The following is a 21,881-nucleotide window of genomic DNA, read 5'->3' as shown; positions in this document are numbered from 1 at the left end:
TTTGACTACATATTTTCCTTCTATCTCCCTGCCTGTCTGTTTAGGGGTCTATGATATATTCCCAGAAGTGCTATTGCAGCTTTTTTGTTCCTCACTTCAACCCATTTGGATTCATTTGATGCTCCTTCAAGCATTTTGTCCCTCTTCACAACTGTGATTGTTTCTTTAACCAATATTGTGACCACCACCTCCTGTTTTTATTTAAATTCCATCTGAAAATCCTGTAACCAAGAATGTTGAGCTGCCATTCCTGCTCTCCTTTCAGCCACATTTTAGTTATAGCTATGATATCATACTTCCAAGTGTCTTATCTGTGCCCTCAGCTTATCTGCCTTTATTGATAGACTCCTTGTATTCAAGTATGTACCACTAATCATGGAACAACTCCTTTTTATCTATTTTCTGTCCTTTGTTTCCTCAATCTGCCATAGTCACTTAATTTGCTGCCTTCTGCTTCCAATTTTCCTTCTCTACCTTCTGAATCTATACTCTGGTTCCCATCCCCCTGCCAAGCTGGTTTAAATCCTCCCCAATAGCAAACCTCCCAATCAAGATATTGGTCACTGCTCCATTGAGGTACAATCTGTCTGGCTTGTACAGGTCCAACTCCCCCAAAACCAGTCCCAATGCCCCAGGAATCGAAAGCCATCTCTCCAGCCATGCATTCAGCTCCTAGAGTCATATTAATACAGTACAGAAACGGGCCCTTCGGCCCATCGTGTCTCTACCGGCCATCAAGCACCTGTCTATACTAATTCCATTTTCCAGCACTTAGCTCATAGACTTGTATGCTGTGGCATTTCAGGTGCTCATCTAAATACTTATTAAATGTTGTGAGGGTTCCTGCCTCTACCACCCCTTCAGGCAGTGTATTCCAGATTCCAACCACCCTCCGGGTGAAAAAATGTTTCCTCAAATCCCCTCTAAACCTCCTGCCCCTTACCTTAAATCTATGCTCCCTGGTTATTGACCCCTCCACTAAGGGAAAAAGTTTCTTCCTATCTATCCTATCAATGCCCCATAAAATTTATATACCTCAATCATGTCCCCCCTCAGCCTTCTCTGCTCCAAGGAAAACAACCCTAGCCTATCCAGTCTCTCTTCATAGCTGAAATGCTCCAGCCCAGGCAACATCCTGGTGAATCTCCACAAATTTTCGTGTCATCTGTGAACTTCCTAATCATACCTCCTATATTCACATCTGAATCATTAATGTGCATTGCAAACAGCAAGGGTCCCAGCACTGATCCCTGCGGTACACCACTGGTCACAGGCTTTCACTTGAAAAAACAACCCTTGACCATCACCCTCTGCCTCCTGCCACTAAGCCAATTTTGGATCCAGTTTGCCAAATTGCCCTCGATCCCATAGGCTCTTACTTTCTTAACCAATCTCCCATGCGGGACCTTATCAAAAGCCTTACTGAAGTCCATGTAGACTACATCAACTGCTTTACCCTCATATGCACATCTAGTCACCTCCTCAAAAAATTCAATCAAGTTTATTAGACACGATCTCCCCCTGACAAAGCCATGTCCTGATTAATCCCTGCCTCTCCACGTGGAGATTAATCCTGTCCCTCAGAATTTTTTCCAATAGTTTTCCTACCACTGAAGTTAGACTCACTGGCCTGTAATTACCTGGTTTCCCCATGCTACCCTTCTTGAATAATGGTACCACATTCGTTGTCCTCCAGTCCTCTGGTACCTCTCCTGTGGCCAGAGAGAATTTGAAAATGTGTATCAGAGCCCCTGCTATCTCCTCCCTTGCCTCACATAACAGCCTGGGATACATCTCATCTGGGCCTGGGGATTTATCCGTGTTTAAGCCCACTAAACAGCTAATACTTCCTCCCTTTCAATGCTAATTTGTTCAAGTATATCGCAATCCCCCTCCCTGATCTCTACACCTATATCATCCTTCTCCATAGTGAACACAGATGAAAAGTAATCATTTAAAACCTCACCTATGTCCTTCAGCTCCACACACACATTGTCGCTTTGGTCCCTAATGGGCCCTACTCTTTCCCTGGTTGTCCTCTTGCCCTTAATATACTTATAAAATGCCTTGGGATTTTCCTTTACCAAGCCTGCCAGTGTTTTCTCATGTCCCCTCTTTGCTCTCCTAATTACTTTAAGTACTCCCCTGCACTTTCTACACTCCTCTAGGGCCTCTTCTGTTTTGGCGCTCTGATTCTGCCATAAGCCTTTTTTCTCCTTATCCAATCCTCTATATCCTTTGACATCCAGGGTTCCCGGGACTTGTTGGTCCTACCCTTCACCTATATGGGAACATGTTGGCCCTGAACACTCGCTATTTCCTTTTTGAATGACTCCCACTGGTCTGATGCATACTTTCCTACAAGTAGCTGCTCCCAGGCCACTTTGACCAGATCCTGTTTTATCATATTGAAATCGGCCTTGCCCTAGTTCAGTACTTTTATTTCCGGTCCCTCTTTGTACTTTTCCATAACGACCTTAAATCTTTGCGTTATGGTCCCTATCCCCGAAATGCTCCCCCACTGACACTTCTGCCACTTGTACGGCTTCATTCCCCAGGATTAGGTCCAGTACCGCCCCTTCTCTTGTCGGACTTTCTACGTGCTGGCTCAAAAAGCTCTCCTGTATGCACTTTAAGAATTCTGCCCCCTTTAAGCCTTTTGCACTAAGACTATCCCAGTTGATATTTGGGAAGTTGAAATCCCCGACTATTATTACCTATTATTTTTACACCTCTCTGTGATTTGCCTACATATCTGTTCCCCTATTTCTTGATTGTTTGGAGGCCTGTAGTATGCTCCCAGCCAAGTGATTGCCCCCTTTTTTGTTTTTAAGTTCTACCCATATGGTCTATTTGAGGAACCTTCTAAGATATCATCCCTCCATACTGCAGTAATTGACTCCTTTATCAACAGTGCAATGCCACCTCCTGTTACACCCTCCCCTGTCACGCCTGTACTCACACCCTCCTGTACTCACTAGCACGAGGCACTGAGAGTAATCAGGCAATTACTAGCTTTGCAGTCCTTTTTAATTCCTTTTCTGGCTCCCTGAAATCTTTTTCTGCAGGACCTCAATGCTCTTTCTACCTATGCCATTGGTACCAATATGGACCGACCTGTGGCTTTTCACCCTCCCTGGCACCAGAGAGGCAACGTGCCATTCTGGAGTTCTGTCTGCAGCTGCAGAAATGCCTATCTGCCTTCTGACTACTGAAACCCCTTACCACCCACCCCCAAACACCATCATCACTTTCCTAACTCCCCACCCCCTGCACTCGCATAGCTGAGCCACCCACAGTATCATGTTCCCCAGAGGAACTATCGCCCTCACCAGTATTCAGAACTGAAAACTGGTTGGAGAATAAGATGCATTCATGGGACTGCTGTGCTGCCTGCCAAGTCTTGCTTCACTGTCCAGTGGTCATCCGGTTCCTCTCTGTTTGCGCACCCTTAAGCTGTGGAGTGACCATATCCAGAAACGTGCTATCCACATAGCTAGCCTCACAGATGCATCACAGTAACGGCACCTGCTACTTAAGCTCAGAAACCCGGAGCTCGATCCTCCAGCTGACAACATTTCCTGTGCATGTTGTTGTCCAGGACATGAGAAGCATCCTCGAGTTCACACATGGAACAGGATGTGCATCCCATGGGATTGACGTGCCCTGCTGTCCATCTATTTATTAGGCTATTAACTAACATAACAGAAATAAACTTAAAACTAAACAAAATCACCAGCTACTCACCACTGGGCTCCTGCCCTTGTGCTGACTATACCTTTAGGTGTCCTTACCTCTCTTCCTGCTTGTACTCCTTTACCTCTGGTCAGATGCTAAAAATATTAAACTCAGAGTGAAATATAGATACAAAACTTATATACCTAAAACACTCTAGTTCTACTGCTTCTGTTCGCTCTGCTCCTGCTTCTTTACAGCCAGCCTCCCGTCTCGGTGAGATTTTTCAATCCTCGGTCTCCTAATCCTTTACCTACAGCCTCCAATCTCCTGGCTCACTTTTTTTCTCATTTGTTTCATTTGAGATGGCCTCATGATCTTAAGTCTTGAGAGGCCAAGAATGATCAGATATTTACATTAACGTCCTCCCATTCTTTGATGTATTGAGATAGTTTAAGGTGTCCTGCATCACTAACCAGTTGCTACAAAATGTAAATTCCTTAAAAAGAATGAGTTATCCAGAAGGAATAGCTGACTTACTGCTAATCTTCCCTGAGTCCCAAAATTCTAATTTCAGTTACAAGTCATTCTATTATAAAGCCACAGTCTGTGCTGCAGTTACTGTGTCTCAAGCTAATGTTATGAATTTCATCTGTTACCTGCTATTTTACATCTCTGCCCATTGTTGTATTACAAAAATATTGGCTACTTAAGATCAATATATAGGTTAATTGTTTTGCTGAAAGCTGTTGACTCTTGTATATATTTTCCAGCCACATTGGTGCTTATATGAAATTAATCTGCGGTGATAAATTTAGTGTGAAAGTGACAAATATTGATAAAATGAATTTAAAACTTGATAACGTTCAAGATCATTTCATGCAGACCTTCCTTAATTTTTGAAATGTGAAGCATTCCTGTGAGAGATGAAGGAATGTTGCTCCTTACATTAGAGTAAAGTCAAAGATACCTGTGGATTCTTTTGTAATAAAACATACAAGAATTAATCACTGTATATTCATAAGTTATTTACTGGATTATCAGTGACTCACTGTGTATATTGAGTTTCTGTTAAATATATTCCTAGTTTGATGTGCCTGGAGTTTGTATGAATGCGTGCAAGGTGACTGACATGAATATATACAGTAGTTAAGTATATTTAGTACAGTATTATAGCCTAACCACAATTATGTTCCCAGTGTTGCAGTTTTGTGTCAAAGCTCCTGTATTTTATTTCGTTGTGACACTGTTAAAAATGAGAGAATCTCATGTTGCTGTTGTGATCTATATTCAGTTAATTTAATTGAATTTGTATTGTACTTTCAGGGCACTCCGGCACTCTTCATGATCATCTTGCTCTTTCACAACAGTTTACTGGAAGGCTGTGTGGTTGAAGAAAGGTGTGTCTATGCACTTGATTGTCAACACTGAGGATTTGTGTCCAAGTTACTAGTTTCCTAGATGTATTTGAAGTATAATGCTACCTTTCATATGGACACTGATTTAAATTCTGTGGGGTTTTCTCAGTGTTGTGCTCTCCAGCTATCATGTATTTTTTCCTGCTCTTTTTGGAATTGTTATGACCAGGTAAGAAAGAGGTCCAGGTTTCCCTTTCAGCCTTCATCTGGTCTTACTGTAACACACCGTGTTTTTTGCTCCCCCTTGGTGAATCCTTTTTCACTGCTTTCCAATTATAAGGCAAAGAAACCAGCACAACAGGTTTTCTCAGGTTTAAAGAAGAAAAGTGACATTTTATTAAACTTCCATTCTAATTCCGTTACTGCCTACGGATACACGCTGCACTCTATGCTAACATGCATACGCGATACACACATGCAAATAGAGACAGAAAAGAGCAGAAGAAAAATAAAGTGGAAAGGTTTGAGTCAATATCTGAAGAGTTGTTACGGTTCTTTGAGCTCAGTTTAGAGTCCTTGATTGTAGTAGATCTTGCTTTTCGTTGGGGCCCAGTATTATTCTTAAACCTTGTTCGCTGTAGGAAACTTTTCTCTCTTAGGATTCATGTGTCTTTGGGTTTTGGAGTTCAGTGAGAGAGAGGGGAGCAGACAGGAGAGGCTGTGGCGAGTCAGCTAGGAAAGGTCTTTTCAATCCAGGAGCAAAGAGCTTTCTGCCCAAACTGTTCGTACAAATTCAAAAAACCCAGGTTGCCCAGAAGGTTAGTCATGTGACTAGCTGGTTTGACCATGTCCGTTTGTGTATTCAGCCATCTTAGCAGTCAACCTGGAATACGAGCTCCCCCACCTTCAACGTCTGGTGATTAAAAGTCCATTGTGGGTTGAATGTCAAGAAATGGCTGCTTCAACCTTCCAAACACCGTCTATTGATATGGAAATATCTTTTCCAGCCACGGCTGATCTGTTTAACAAGTCCTCCCCTCACTCCAGTAACAGTTTAAAATCAGTGTTCATGACAAAATTAATGTGCCTCGTTCTTGGCAGGTGAGGGCCTAGCATGACAAAACTAAACATGACTGGGCCTTGTTCATAATCCACATGTACATAGACCTGAATCTTAGATGATATTTAGTCGACCCTTGCTCATTACCTGATACTTTCTTCAAATAAAACTAATCGTTGCTCTTGATTATGTTGCTTGAAGTAGAGTTGACCGCATCATAAAGAGTCATTGCTTTTGTGTTGCCATTGAGGGAAGATTGTGTGTTTCGGGTACAGTGGAGCAAAGCCTTTGCAATATTCTCCAGAACTTAGTCAACCTAAATCAATTTTTGGTTTTATGGGTTTTTTCAGTTGTCATGACGATGCTTTTCTTAACCTTTTGTTAAAATAAAATTGTCTCCCCTTCCCACTGATTGAAAGCAGTGAAAATACACAAGTTTTAAATATGGAGCAGATAGAGAGAAATTGTTTTGAATGACAGGTGGATCAGTAACCAGAGGATACAAATATAAAATATTACTGAAAATAGAGACATGTCAAAGCTTTTCATCTTGCACTTATCAGGACAATCTACAAGAATACCATTGTAAGGGAAAGCAACAACTTCATACTGTATGAGAAGAGAGTGCTGACTGGTTAGCAATGGGCCTAAGGCTGTCCTTTTCGGCTCTGTAAAGTGCCCAGTCTACCTCAAATTACCCTGGAAGGTAATGTATCCCAACAATTTGAACAACAGGTGAAGCTAGTGGTTTCATGCTGCTACTATGCAGTTTGCTGTTAACCAGATACTGCTATCAAGCCAAAAAACGGTGCTGCCTATCATCTAAATGGGTACAGTGTCCAACATTAGATGTGATTCTGCAATTAGACAACATTTGCTAAATAATCCTCCATGTGCTAAGGATTACGCTGACAACCAATTTGAGCTCGTCAGTCGGACTCGCAGTGTGGCACATTTGTGCGTAACTGGACGCTACTTATTAATACACAGGGCCCTGTTCTTTGCAGACTGAAAAAACATGTGCACAGATTGCACCTGTTTGGCTAAGCAAAATAAGTGACAGCCATTCACTTTTTCAGGGAAATGCCTCGACCAATCGAAGTCAAGCTGCCTGGTTTAAATTTCAAATAAAGCTTGGCAGTTAACTCAGTCGCCGTAAACTGGTGCATTTTCCATGGCAACCAATTCACTTGCCAACCAGTCAGCACTCTCTTCTCATATGGTATATAGTTGTTTTTCCCTTACATTGGTATTCTTGTGGATTGTCCTGATGAGTGCAAGACGAAAGGCTTCGACAGCATGTCTCTTTTCAGCAATACTCGAGTCCTGTACTACCAAATGACTCTTAGTATAAAATAATTGGCAAAAAAGCCAGCATGGAGATAGGAGAAATTCTTTATATAGTGTATTGTCATGATCTGGGTTGCACTGGAAGCAGATTAGATAGTAACTTTCAAGAGGGAATTGAATTTCTACTTGAAGAACAAAATATGTGGGGATATAGGGAAAGAGCAGGGGAGTGGGGCTAATTAAATTGTTCTTTCAGAAAGCTGGCACAGACATGATGGGTCAAATGACAGCTCCTGTGCTGGATGCGTGCAAAGGGCACTGAAATTTTGAAATGAAATTTATATTTAGAGTGTAATGGACACTAAGAAGATATTGTAAAGCAAGAATCCAGTGGACAGATTTAATTGATACCTGTAAGAGAAATTTAAGTGGTATAGACTTTAATAAAATTATTTCATGTTGATGCCTTACATTTATAGTTGGAATGCATGCAATCTGTCTGATGTAGATCTTGTTTTTTTTTTGCAGTATTGTGGTAGGAGGTGCTGGAGGGTCAGTTGTATATTTAAAATGGAAGCACGAAGATTGTAGCAGCATTACAACTAATTTCTCAAAATAATTTGCAGTTGATTATTGTGAAATTTGTTACCAACATAATTGTTGGAACACTTCCAGCAAGTGTGTACTCTTATACTGATTTTTTTATTTTTAATCTACATTTCAGGTTTTTTATTATCCTTGAGACTCTTGTTGGATATGGACTGTCCGGTCCCACGTGCTCACTGGCATTCAGCGAATCAGTTTTAAATCTTATTAACAAGTCCGCAACACTGGTAGTGAACAAGGAGCACCTTTGGCGAATGTGGAGCATTGTCGTAAACTCATTGACTGAACGGGTGACCCAGGTATGAAGATTATTTGTTGGAATGCTACTTCCCCGCCCCCCCCCCCCCCCCCCCATTCCTTCCTTGTAGTTCTGGTCTGTGATTTACAAAATGGACATTTTCTAAAATAATTTTAATATACTTCAGTTTAAAAGACAGTTTGCTAGATATACTAAGGTATAGATTGCTTTTGTTGTAAAATTTTGTGATTTACATTGTTGTTTCTTTCTTTAGACCAATGAAGTAAATCAAGGGGATGCACTGGAGCATAATTTCAGTGCCATGTACATTGCTTTGATGATACCCGTCAATCATTTGTTTTCGAAGCAGAATTTTCCACAGGTAACAATGGTTGTGTGGAAACATTATTGTCCAATTCAGCTAGATAGTGCATGGTTCTGGTCTCGAGTTATAAAAAGAACATAGAAGCACTGGCAAAGGTACAAAAACAATTTACAAGGATGAAACCAGAACATGAAGATGGGCTTTGTTCACCATTTGAGGATATCGAAGAATTCAAAGTCCAATGCAAAGGCCATTTGGACTGTTAGGCCCACTCTATCCCGGTTCCACGAATCATTATTCTATCTTGGACTTTCTTCCACCCCAGTTGTTGAATCCTGATTTAGTGAATATCCAGTTCCTTCCGAGACTTCTCTGGAAATCCTATTTTAAGCCATTGGCACCCCCTCAACTCCCTTGCCTTTCTTGATGCATCAATCCAGCTCCTTATTTAAAGGTTCCAGCTGATTAAATTAATAACCTTCTCTGGGAATAGTCAGTTACACTTGCCCACCACCTTGTGAGCAGGGAACGTAGGAGGCTAGCCTCTTCTAGGACAAGGAAAATGTGTTTTTCTTTAATCTCGAACACCTCTCCAGTTTGTTTTGTGTATTCGTATTCTCCGGTCCAGTGCTCATTATCCCCATTAAATAACTTGTTTACTTCACGTGCATCAAAAACTTTCATTATTTTAAAGGCCTTCTCTCCCAACATTGTGGCTCCGTAGTGATGTGGTGAAGATATTGGTTCTGGACATTATTCATGATGGGGGGAGGAGGGTGCACACACAAATTGTGGGACACTTGGGATCCGGGCTGGTCGGAGAATTGGTTACGGCTGGCATTGTTTATCAGTGGGAGGGGGTAAAATTTCTTCTCTCTGGTGGAGGGTGGTGTTGGCAGTAGCATTCTTGCTCTGTTGATCAATTTAACCAGAAATGGTTGTAACTCTAGTCGCTGTAGAATTGGCCAAATTTTGTATATGGCATTGATTTGCATTCAAAATTGGCTTAATGACCTGGGTGCAATGCATATTGAATGGATATGTATTTCTGTAGCCATAAGATGAAAAATGAATCTTTCTCTTCCACCCTTCAGCCTACAATGAAGTCACTGATGAAAACGTGGGCTGAGTTGTATAAAACATTTGTGCGTTGCGCAGCTCTGGTGGCAACAGCAGAAGCCAATGTATGCTGTGAGGAACTAAGTGCCAAGATCTTATCCACATTGAATGATACCAACTTATCTGTAAGTATCTATCTGTGTATGCAGCAGGGTGTTTGTTGGATGGTGCTGATTTGTCATTATCCAGTATTGAGTGCTTTAGCTGTGCATATTGCTAAATTATCTCTGATCTGGAAGCATTGAATCTTGATGAAATGTAACATCTAAATTACTCCTACTCTGTTTGATGAAGTAAGTGTTTTGGAATCCATAGACTGTAAAATAAAAGGAGCTTTACTGCTTGGCTCCAAATAATGTTCAAGTTCCATAATCAGTGTCTGAGATCCTTTGATTTGCAATTTGAGAATTCAATAACCCCCCCTGCTGTTGAAATTGGTAAGTTTGCTATTTTCTTTTGACACTTAGTTTAAATCATTCTGGAATCCCGAGCAGCCCCCATTTGTCCACCATTTTAACTTTTTTTTTCTACCAATTTTGTTCCATGTGAAGGAGCTGACTTCTTTATACATAGGTCAGCCTTTAGTACTTCACCCAAGGGCTTGTTCCCACATTTGAGTTGCAATGGCATTGGTAGCTTGTCTGCAGAGAGAACAAATGAGACTGATTCTTTACTAGTGCAATATTTACACTTGCCCACCCCCAGTAGGTGTTTTTAGATAGACATAAAAGCTTAGCTGTTCTTCCCTACTCCCTTTCACTAACCTGTGGTGCTGAGTTTGGTTGTAGTGCCCTTCGTGTTGGCCTCGCTAAAACTGGCTGTTCAAGCATTATTCTTGGATTGCAGACAACATATACAACTTCTCAATCATAACACCATTGTCCTGCTTTTCAATGGCTTGAAACCAGAAAATAGGAAATGGCAGCTTTAGTGAGTTGCCCCCAGTTTTTAAACTCCATGTGTGATATCCATTCCCATGCTACCTGTAACAGATAATTTGAAAGCATGAAATCCAAGAACAAGGAGCACCAGGAACTGAGCAGGAATTATACACCTTTTATCATAGAATTTAGGATAATTGGGTAATTTGCTTTAATTGTTCACAGGCTGTAGTAGGGGAATAAGATAACTACGAATAAGATAGCTATAAGACGTCTATGAAAGAGATTTTTGTGGGCGTCGTTGGTGAGGCCAGCATTTGTTGCTAATCCCCAATTGCACTTGGCAATAAAATGGCTTACTAGGCTATTTCAAAAGGCATTTAAGAGTCAACCACATTGTTGTGGGTCTGGAGTTATGTAGGCCAGATCAGGTAAGGATGACAGATTTCCTTCCCTAAAAGGCATTAGTGAATCAGATGGGTTTTTAACAATCAATCAATCATAGTTTCATGGTGCAATTACTGAGACTAGCTTTCAATTCCAAATTTTTATTAATTAATTGAAGTACCATTTTCCTATCAGGTCCATCAGTGCATTGGCAAACAGCAAAACAGAGAATTGAACTATACAGCCCAATGGTGTGCAAATTGCAGGATGTCACGCTTTAACTTTGCTTAGGTTCAGACAACAGCATATGTGCTCAGTTCAGTACTAGTCACAGTGACCGAAGGGAAACCAATTTAAGGCAGTTCAGAGAAGAATCTCTAGCCCAAACTCTAACATGAGTTATGAGGGAAAATTGGGAAATCTCCTTTCAGACTGGAAAGGAGTCAGCTGAGAGGTAACCTTGAAGAGATATATAAAGTGGCAAATAGTATAGAATAAATCAGGGTTGCTATGTCAGACTAATCTGACATAATACAATTTAGGACTAATATTGGGGAGTTCTTAAGTGTAAGCAGTTCATAAAATGCACTTCAGGTGAAAACTCTGGAATTATCTAAGATAGCATTTTGGGAGACGAGGGTCTTTCCGGATAGATGAATGTCCCCTCTCATCTCCTTCAGTCTTGCAATGTTGCTGCTGTGCATGAAGAGTTCACAACTGAGTAAAAGAATAGTTTATTTATTAAAGTTTCCTTTTACCCCCCTCTCCAGAACTTATCCACATTGGATGCCATTGTTCATGTCCTGAATGTGATGGTTGAGTGTGTTGACTTTTCTCAGTTCTCAACAAAGTTTCAGCAAAAAACAAGCAGTAAGTACCATCTCCTCTTCTCCCCCCCATTTCTCCCCCCCCTCCCCAAAATACCTTACTGCAATGTGTATTGTAAGTTGAGAATTGTGGCTTTGAAGATTAGATTTTACCTGCTAAGCAGGTTTTACCATAGATTCACTTTATTTGTACCTCCTGTGAGGCAATAAAATATTTTACTTACCTATCTGCTCCAAATATGACTGATAATGTGGAACTAGAAGAGGCAGCAAATCAGAATAACGAATTTCTGTCCCTGTCGTTATGATTCTTTAACAATTAAATGGTTACAGAAGAATTCTGATTAAAACTGTCTTGTTTTCTGCCATTTTGCTAAGTAGATAATTTATTAAAAATTGTCATGAAATCAGAAGTGATTTGCTCATTGCTTCCTGCATGTTTTATATTTGTTACTCAATCAATGGCTGTGGACTGTAATTTCAGAATAAAGTACTCAAATTGACATTGTTACAATGGTTTAGCATGCTGTCCTTTTGTCCTGGCCATTAGGTTTGTATCCTAATCCAATGTATTTAGGTTGTCGCAGCCCAGACCCTAGATGACAGGTTCAGAGCAAAACACTGCCTCTAATCAGATGCTAGATTTGCAAAAGAAATGGTTAATGTGGAGCTACTTTTTTTCGAAAAAAGTGACACTGTTGCGTTGCTACTGTTCTTCTGAAGTTGGGGTTGAGACAATATTAAATAAAAACAGAAAGTGCTGGAAATACTCAGCAGGTCAGGCAGCACCTGTGGAGAGAGAAGCAGAATTAACATTTCAGGTCTGTGACCTTTCATCAGAACTGGCGGACCTTTGGGCAGAGATGGTTTTGCTATGTAACTGGGCATCCCTGACTTTGATTTGTGCTTTGACCAAGAGTATTCCATTTCCTAGGCCTAACATTAACCTGCTTGATCAAAAAGATTCCCCAAAATATTTTCAAAAATCTCGAAAGAAAATCTTAAGTTGAGAAGACCACTTGTATCATTATGATTTGAACTTGAACTTTCTAATCTACATGCTAAATGTTATCTTTCTATTTTGAGGCAGGGCCTTGCTGTGCTATTTGACTCTGAGCTGAGCATCTGACACCATATCCTCCCCCATCACTAAGACTATCGATTTCGACCTCCACAATGTTGCCATCTCAAATCCTGGTTCAGCTCATCTGTGAAACCCCATCCATGTCTTTTTTTTTTAAACCTCTATCCTAGTCAGTGCTCTCCTGGCTTCCCACTTTGCACCCACTATCAACTTGATCTTGTACAAAACTCTGCTGCCTGTATCCTAACTTACACCAAGTCCAATTCAACCATCATCCCTGTGCTCACTGGCTTGCATTGGCTCCTGGTCTGGCAAAGTTTCCATGATGAAATTTTCATCCTTGCTTTCAAGCACCTCTAACCTCCTCCAGTCTTACAACTGAGTCTGCACTCCTCCAATTCTGGCTCCTTGCATTTCTCAATTTTTTTCCACCATTGGTAGCTGTGCCTTCAGCTGCCTAGGCCCTAAGTTCTGGAATTCCCTCCCTAAACCATTCTACCCTCTTCCATGAAGGTGATTTAGAACCTACCTCTTTGACTAAGTTTTTGGTCACCTGTCCTAATATCTCCTTGTCTGGGTGCTATATAAATTAAAGTTTTTGAAACACTTCCCAGCAGAATGTGAAATAGATTCAATTTGAATTCTTGTCAATATTCTCAATTTAGCCAGGAGTGTAACCAGTGTTTATTGGAAAGATTGGCTTGATATTTTATCACTCATCACGTCTTCTTTTTAAAAAAAAAAAGCATTGACTAGGATTTGCACATACCTGCTATGGTTACAACTTGTTCCAACTGCAATTATTATGCCAGTCTTTGCTTGGAATTTCATAATGAGCTGTTTTTACAGTTTTAGGAATTCAGTCTAGTTGAACATCCCAATATGAGATGATGGTGCCTCTAAGCCTGGCTTCTGCCTGTTGGGGAAGAATTAGCATGAATAACTGAGCCTGTCTATTTTTTCCCTCCTCTAGCACCACACACCCCTACCCACTGGTTAAAGAAAAAACAGGAACCTCTAGGAAATCTCACTTCACTGCTGAAACTTTTAGTGAAAATCATAGATGCTTTTCATGAACTAAGTTCCAAGGAATCTCAATTTGAAACACCAACTGCAGGAATGGTATCCATTGGAGTTGTTATTGTTGGCATTCTATCTACTATCTTCACGCATTTGTCCCTGGCTTCAGCAATTCAAGCAGTGTTCACCAACTTGGCAGGCTCCATATCAACTTTCTATGAAAGGACTTCAAAGTATGTATTATCATTTTGTGCATTTCAGTTTGCAATTGACTATATCTGTTCAGTGAGATAACAGAAGATTGTCTGTGGCATTGCTCACGCAAATCAGACTAACTAGCATTATATCACTTATGAGTTACGTATTCATCTGCCACTATAGTGCAACTGTGTGTATTCTTATCTTTCTCTAATGCCACAAAGTCTAATTGCTATAACTGAGATCAATTAGAGGTTAATTACTCCTTTGTTCGTGCAATTAGATGGTTTTGTATTTTGGAGGCAGTTTCTCTGGAAATGATCTAGCTCTAGCTTTGTTTGTGATGTCAAGAATCCATACAGTCGCATCTCTGATACCATAAGTGTGTGTGTGTATCAAAGCTTTTTAGATCTAGTCAAAGGGAGGTTGAGCTAACCTGGATAGTTACACGTGTGGTAGGGTAGATTTTGGAATGGTCAATAAAAGATAAAAGTGCTAAATATCTAGATGAAGAGAAAATAATTATAAGCAGATAAGAAGGAATTCAGAAAGGATAGGTTACATTTAGCAAAGTTGAAGAGGTGATAGATACAGTGGAAATGTTGTGGACGAGGTGTACATTTACTTTCAGAAAGCCTTCGATAAGCTACCGCACAGGAAACTTGGAGAAGATGAAAGAGTATGGGGATTACGGGAGGGTAACAAATTCAATTTGGAAAAACTGGCTAGAAGGGAGGAAACAGCAAGAGTTGAGGGCAGTACGCTTGTTGTTAGTAGACCAGTAGTTCACAAACTTTTTTGTCTGCAGACCACCTACCAGTCCTGTCCCTGCTGCTTTTCCCTTTCCACTGCAAAAAAAAAAAAAATCAGAATTAATGAGAAGAATGGCGCTGCTTTTGATGGGACACCAGTGAGGTGAAGTCTGGTTCCAAGCTGGAGAGCTTCAGTCTGGTGTCAGGCTCCACATTCGGGCGGTTCCTCCTCCTTTGTTTTCAACCCCACAAGTGTTGAAAATCTGATCTCGTGGTTGTATGTTGTAACAGTAACACAAATCTTGCTTTTAAAACCACATTGCTGCTCTCACTTGTGATGACTCACAACACGCACATGGGAGCTGGTCCAGTTGTGTGACATTATGCGAATGGTGGGGATGAGGGTTCTGGCCTGTTCTCTCATACGGTCTCAGCCATGATGTGCACAACTTGTATTTTGGACCAGACTGTAGACCAGTGGTCCCCTGACCACATTTTGAGAACCACTGGTAGTAATCCAAGAGTGTCTAAATTCAAAGACAATACTAAAAGAGCATATTAAATAATTCTTGATGAAAGGAAGCTGCACAGGAATATTATTAAAATGGTGGAATGAGCAAAGAAGTATCAGATGGAATGGAGCTTTGAGGAGGGACGATATGCTAAATGAATCTTCAAATGAGGCCATATGGGTGGAGCTCAGAAATAAAAAAGGGGCAACCATACTATTAGGAGTGTACTATAGACCCCAAAATAGTGCGAGGAAGGTAGAAGGACAAATATGTAGGCAAATTTCTGAGTGCAAGAACTATAGGGCAATAATAGTTGGGGATTGCAACTACCCCAAGATTAACTGGGATACAAACAGTATGAAGAGCACAGAGGGGACAAAATTCTTGAACTGCGTTCAAGAGAACTTTTTTAGTCAGCACGTAACAAGCCCAACGAGAGGGGGTACAATTCTAGATTTAGTCTTCGATAATGAAGCTGAGCAAGTGGAGGAAGTAACAGTGGGTGATCATTTTGGAGATAATATAGTAAGTTTTAGCATAATCAGGGAAAGGACAAAGATAAAACAGGAGTAAAAGTTCTAAATTGGGGTAGGTAAATTTTAAGAAACTGGGAGGTGACCTGGCGAAAGTGGACTGGATGCAGCTACTTGAAGGAAAATCAGTGGCAAACCAGTGGGAAGCATTCAGATACCACAGGCATAGTGTTGGCATGTCCCCACAAAGATAAAGGGTGGTACTGCCAAATTTAGAGAACCCTGGTTATCTAGAAGCTTACAGGGTAAGTTAAAGCAGAAAAAGAAAGCTTATGACGATCACAAAAATCTTAATACTTTAGAAAGCTTAGAGGAGTATGGAAAGTGCAGGGATGAAGTAAAAAAGGAAAATGAAAAGCAAAGAGAGGACATGAAAAAATATTGGCAGGAAAAATCAAGAAAAACCCGAAGATGTTTTATCAGTGCATTAAGAGCAAGAGGATAACTAAGGAAAGGGTAGGGCCTATCAGAGATGTACAAGGGAACTTGTGCTTGGATGCAGAAGATGTGGGCAGGGTTCTTAATGAGTTTTTTGTTTGTCTTCACAAAAGAGAGGGTTGATGTAGACATTGTAGTTAAAGAGGAGTGTGAAATATTAGATATGATGAGCATAATGAGAGAGGAAGTACTAGAGGGTCTGACATCCTTGAAAGTGGATAAATCGCCAGGACTGGATGGATTGCATCCCAAGTTGTTAAAGGAAGCCAGGGAGGAAATAGCAGATGCTCTGAGGATCATCTTCAAATCCTCACAAGATACCAGAGATACTAGAGGTACCAGATGACTGGAGGTCTGCAAATGTTGTACCATTGTTTAAAAAGGGTGCGAGGGATAGGCCAAATAATTATAGGCAGTCTGTCTGACCTCGGTGGTGGGTAAATTGTTAGAATCTATTCTGAGGGCCAGGATAAACTGCCACTTAGAAAGGCACAGATTAATCAGGGATAGTCGGCACGGATTTGTTAAGGGAAGGTCATACTAACTTAATTGAGTTTTTTGAGGAAGTAACAAGAGGGTTGATGAAGGTAGTCTAGTGGATGTGGTCTACGTGGATTTTAGTAAGGCATTTGACAAGATCCCACATAGCAGACTGGTCAGTAAAATGAAAGCCCATGAGATACAGGGGAATGTGGCAAGTTGGATCCAGAATTGGCTCGGGGACAGGAAACAAAGGGTAGTAATTGATGGATGTTTTTGCGAATGCAAAGCTGTTTGCAGTGGCATTCCACAGGACAGAGTGTTGGTTCCCTTGCTATTTGTGGTATATATTTGGACTTCAATATGGGATGCATGATTGGGAAATTTGCTGATGACCAAAAAATTGGCCGTATAGTTGATAGTGAAGTGGATAGCCATAGACTCCAGAAAAATATCAATGGTTTGGTTGAGTGGGCGGAAAAGTGGCAAATGGAATTTAATCCAGATAATTGGGAGGTAATGCATTTGGGGAGGGCAAATAAAGCGAGGGAATACACAATAAACGGGAGGATGTTGAGAGGGGTAGAAGAAGTGAGAGACCTTGGAGTGCATGTCCACAGCTGCCTGAAGGTGGCTGGACAGGTAGATAGAATGGCGAAGAAAGCCTGTGGAATGCTTTCCTTTATTGGCCAGGGTATAGAATTCAAAAGCAGAGATGTAATGTTGGAACTGTATAAAACGCTGGAAGGTCACAGTTAAAGTATTGCATACGATTCTGGTTGGCACATTACAGAAAGGATGTAATTGCTCTGGAGAGAGTACAGCGGAGATTTACAAAAATGTTGCTAGAGCTTGAAAGTTGCAGCTTTGAGAAAAAATTGGATCGGCTAGTGTTTTCCTTAGAACAGAGGAGCTTGAGGGGTGACTTAATAGAGGTGTACAAAATTGAGGGGCCTAGATAGAGTAGACAAGAAGGATCTGTTTCCTCTAGTGGAGAGGTCAATTACCAGGGGGCACAGATTTAAAGTGATTGGTAGAAGGATTAGAGGGGACATGAGGTAAAACTTTTTCACCCAGACGGTGGTGGGTGTCTGGAATTCGCAGCCAGGAACAGTGGTGGAGGCAGAAACCCTCAATTCTTTTAAAAGGTACCTGGACATGTACCTGAAGTGCTGTAACCGGCAAGGCTATGGACCAGGTGCTGGAAGGTGGGATTAGATTGGGCGGCTAGTCTTTTTGGCTGGCACGGACACGACAGGCTGAATGGCTTCTTTCTGTGCCGTAATTTTTCGATGGTTTTATGGTCAGTAAATGTGTGCTGTTACATTTTGATAGACTGTAGGCGCAGAAGGATTTAGGGATTCAGATCACAAGACTGTAAAAGCAGCACTTAAAGTAGATAAAGCTAGTTTTAAAAAAAACTAATGAAATTGGTTTTATAGTAAGAGCAGCAATATATAAAAATTGAGCTTCACTGGTGAATATACCACATTTGGAATGCTGTGTGCAGTTTTTGAACTCGCTAAGAATGATGATGAAGCAAGCACAGATTCACTAAGATGCTATGATGTGAAGAAATATGAAGAGGTGTGAAGAATTGGCGGCATTTTTGTAAGGACAGGAGATCATGAATAATTTGAAAAGAGCTGCTTAAAATTATGAATAGATGAGGCAGAAAAAAAATTCTAGTGATTGAGGGGTCTAGAACAAGGGGCACAGTTACAAATGTAAATTTCAGATTTAGGACCGAGTACTAGAGAAACTGCTTTATACAGAGGGTTATGAGGCTGTGGAATGCACAAGTGGAGTTAGTTCTAGGAACACAGACTGTCAAATATTTAAGAGTATATTAGATAATTGGTTTGTAAGAGAAGGGAATAAAAAGAGGTGTGGAGGGTACACAGTGAGCCAAATGGCCTGTTTCTGTGATGTAAATTTTGAGTAGCTGCTGTTTTTTTTTATTAATTTACAGAACGTTATGCCTATCATTGTAGGCATTGTTGTTGCCATCATTGTAGGATGTTATTTCAAACATTTTTTGAAACTCAGCTGCTCGCAACCACTGGTATACTCAATTCATTCATTCGTTTTGAGCAAATGCAACCAATGCTTATGTTCACAAATAATTTGGAATGCCTTGGGTAACTGCAAAGTCGTTATACAGCTTCACTATGTACTTGGACTTAGGTATGTGGAGGTTGGTTGTTTCAAATGGGGTACAAGTTTCTCTGAAGTGACCAAGCATAGCCTTTTTTTTTTAGATTAATACTGCCTACATTGTACTTGTTACGTCTTAGTCTAGTGAATTCTGCATTTGTTGCTGTGTCCCTTTACTTAGTTGCATAGTTAGGTTTATTATAATGAAAGACGTTTGAAATTGCTGACTGGTTAGTGCCTTGTTTTATTGTCTTTGTTGCTTATGTCACTGCATTTCATTTCTGATTGCTTTATTTTTCTTTTTTAGTCCTGTTAATGGCACTTCAAAGGTCTACACCACTCATCTGTGCAGCAAGGTAACCAGGCAGTTATAAATTGCATAATAATTGCTGTTTTATTTAAAATTTTCTCTTTTCTCATCCTCTGGTTGTGCCACGTGCTAATTTCTGGCTGTGAAGACTAATCAATATATAATCTGTTAGGATGGTGATAATCAAACTAGTCTGGGAGAGATGGGCTGGTAGTTTGAGAACATCATGGAATTAAGTCATTTTCCCCCACCCAGAAATACCGTCTACTCCTGACATTCTTGAGGTTTAAAGTTTACCAACCTGTACTGTCTGACTTGTGGTTTTTCCGTCAAGTTATGGTGACCCAGCACTTTCGCCGACACAATATTGGCCGTACAGAAGCAATCCTGTTTAGCTCCCATCAGAAACTCTCCATCCACCCCTCTGATTCCCTCTCCTCCTCTGACTGACTGCTCAATTGGGCTGAAATAGAAAGTTTGAAATCATTGGTATATTTCATTATTGAAATACAAATTCCACGCCTGGCTGTTCATTTTCACTTCAATTATATTGTTCATGTCCAATTGTTGCTAAAACTTCCATCTACATCTTTTAGCTCCCAATCTTGCTACACTTATCGCCTCTTCGAAAGCTTCCTCAAAATCTACTTTTTCAACTGCCTTCTAAATCCTGCTTGGTATCAGTTGTTTCTTTTATCCCTTCTGCGTTGCACAGCTCTTCCCATTTGATTAGACCTGGAATGGTTATTAAGTTATTGCAACTTTTTCGGTGATGTCTGGTACAAGTCCAGATCTTACATGGCACTGACAAATTGCACCTTGCTGATCTTTTAGTGACAATTGGATGTAATATTTTTAAATCTTTGCAATGCATCTCCTCATAGATCATAATATGCACATGGGAGTTTTTGGTTTCTATAAAATTTTTCCAGTTTCCAGCTATAAACTACCAGACTCTCAACTATTTGGGAGTTGTATCTCCTGTTTCTTCTCCCTGCCCCCTGTATGTGCTGAATTTTGGAGGTGGAATCATTTTAATAATGCTTTAGTGCTTTTTTGCCCTATTGCGTTTGAACTGGCATGCTTGAAACAAAAATGGTGGGGTGGAATTTTTTTGCTTTTGTGGCAGTCTTGATTAGACTTTAAGTTTGTTCAAAATATTGGATGCCTGTCTTGTTTTGTGGTTGAATTGTTGCTCTTTCCTGCAGTTGGAGAAGCTCTACGCGGATATTCTTCTTTGCTTGCAGTCCCGTTATACATCCCCGTATGACAGCAATTTGCTGGAACAACTGTCATCGCTGCTGAACAGCACTTTCCTACACAAGAACCGGCAAATCAGGAACCAGACCGCACAGTTTTGGAATGCTACATTTGCCAAAAGTACTGCATTAAACTACCCGCAGCAAATGAAGTGAGTGTGACTTTGTTTTGTGTGGGTATTGGACTGTAACTCTTCGAGATGCTTCTGTTGAATAGAAAGGTATTCTGTTCAAGCTTGGTTTAAATTTATTTTTAATGTGCTTTAAGATATTGATTGGCCAGACTTCTGTTGTGTTGTATTCCTTCAGCCTATTTATTCTCATATGATTATACTTGAAATATGGATCTAACTATTTAAAGATGATCATTATGTTCTCTTTATAAAAACAAATCAAAAGGTGTGCTGATTTTAAACTTTTTTAATGCATGTGCTTTTGACCTTAAATTTCAACACTGTTTAACTTTTAATGCAGCGTTGCTTCTGAATTATTCATGTATTTGTTTAATGGGTTTTCTCTCTAGAGGTCTTTTAAAAATATATATGACAAGTTGAATTTTTGCTTCACTGAAACATTTACTGCTTCACTATAGGCTAGTGTTAAGTCGGGTCAAGCAGAAAACTCCCATAATCTTGCCTGGTTTTGAGGCATTAGAGTTGATGGAAGTGTCCAGTGGGCCTTACTCAGATTTGGTAAGTTTGTAAAGCACTCTTAATGTTTTTTCTGTGACAAAGCACTAGCTATAATAAGACGAGAACCCAAAGTAAATATTCTAAAGTCATGAGTTTTGAATGCCCTGTGCTCAGGCTCTAGTATTTCACAAATGGATTTGAGGATATTCCTTCATTTAGCTATGTGAGAAAATTTGACATACCTAGCTGCAAATGTACCACACTGTTTAAGAGTCCAAATTCCACAAAGCACAAAATAGTGGAGCAAAATATTTTAATACTTCTGCACTTTCAGTCCCCCCAGCATGGCAGTTTGAGATTTGATTTTTTTTTCGAATAATTAACGCTGGTGTCAGTAAAAGTACCATGAAGCTGTCTGTTGTAAAAACATTGCTGCTTCACGAATGCCTTTTTTAGGGCAAGAATCCTGTTGCCCTTGCATGGTGTGGCCTATATTTGATTGCAGCCCCCACACCATGTAACTGGCCTCTGAAGTTACTTCGCCACCTGCTCGGTTACCAGGAATAACATTTTTGAAGTACCTTCTGCATATAGACTGTAACGGTTCACGATTGCAGCCCACTGCCACCTTCTTGGAGCAACTAGGAATGGGTAATAAATGCAAAATTTGCTTGTGGTATCCGCATTCCTTTTTTAAGTGCGTTTTATTTTGCCAATGTATGATGCAGTTGGTGACTTTT

At 40.4% G+C, this 21,881-nt stretch overlaps 1 protein-coding gene across 7 annotated transcripts in view; it reads left to right on the top strand.

The window, feature by feature from the left end:
• rif1 (replication timing regulatory factor 1) overlaps nucleotides 1-21,881 on the top strand; it is a 99,824-nt gene that overhangs the window by 44,875 nt on the left and 33,068 nt on the right. For all 7 annotated transcript variants that reach the window (XM_068034922.1, XM_068034915.1, XM_068034918.1 and 4 more), the window contains 9 exons: nucleotides 5,002-5,075; nucleotides 8,108-8,288; nucleotides 8,502-8,609; nucleotides 9,647-9,796; nucleotides 11,710-11,809; nucleotides 13,824-14,103; nucleotides 19,248-19,296; nucleotides 20,459-20,661; nucleotides 21,102-21,201. In XM_068034922.1, the coding sequence (XP_067891023.1) occupies nucleotides 5,002-5,075; nucleotides 8,108-8,288; nucleotides 8,502-8,609; nucleotides 9,647-9,796; nucleotides 11,710-11,809; nucleotides 13,824-14,103; nucleotides 19,248-19,296; nucleotides 20,459-20,661; nucleotides 21,102-21,201 (1,245 nt within the window). The remainder of the gene's footprint in view (nucleotides 1-5,001; nucleotides 5,076-8,107; nucleotides 8,289-8,501; nucleotides 8,610-9,646; nucleotides 9,797-11,709; nucleotides 11,810-13,823; nucleotides 14,104-19,247; nucleotides 19,297-20,458; nucleotides 20,662-21,101; nucleotides 21,202-21,881) is intronic.

Source organism: Heterodontus francisci, chromosome 7, assembly GCF_036365525.1.
Source record: "Heterodontus francisci isolate sHetFra1 chromosome 7, sHetFra1.hap1, whole genome shotgun sequence".
Classification (NCBI taxonomy): domain Eukaryota; kingdom Metazoa; phylum Chordata; class Chondrichthyes; order Heterodontiformes; family Heterodontidae; genus Heterodontus; species Heterodontus francisci.
Note: the sequence above shows the minus strand (reverse complement) of the source record. Positions and strands in the feature narration are given on the sequence as shown.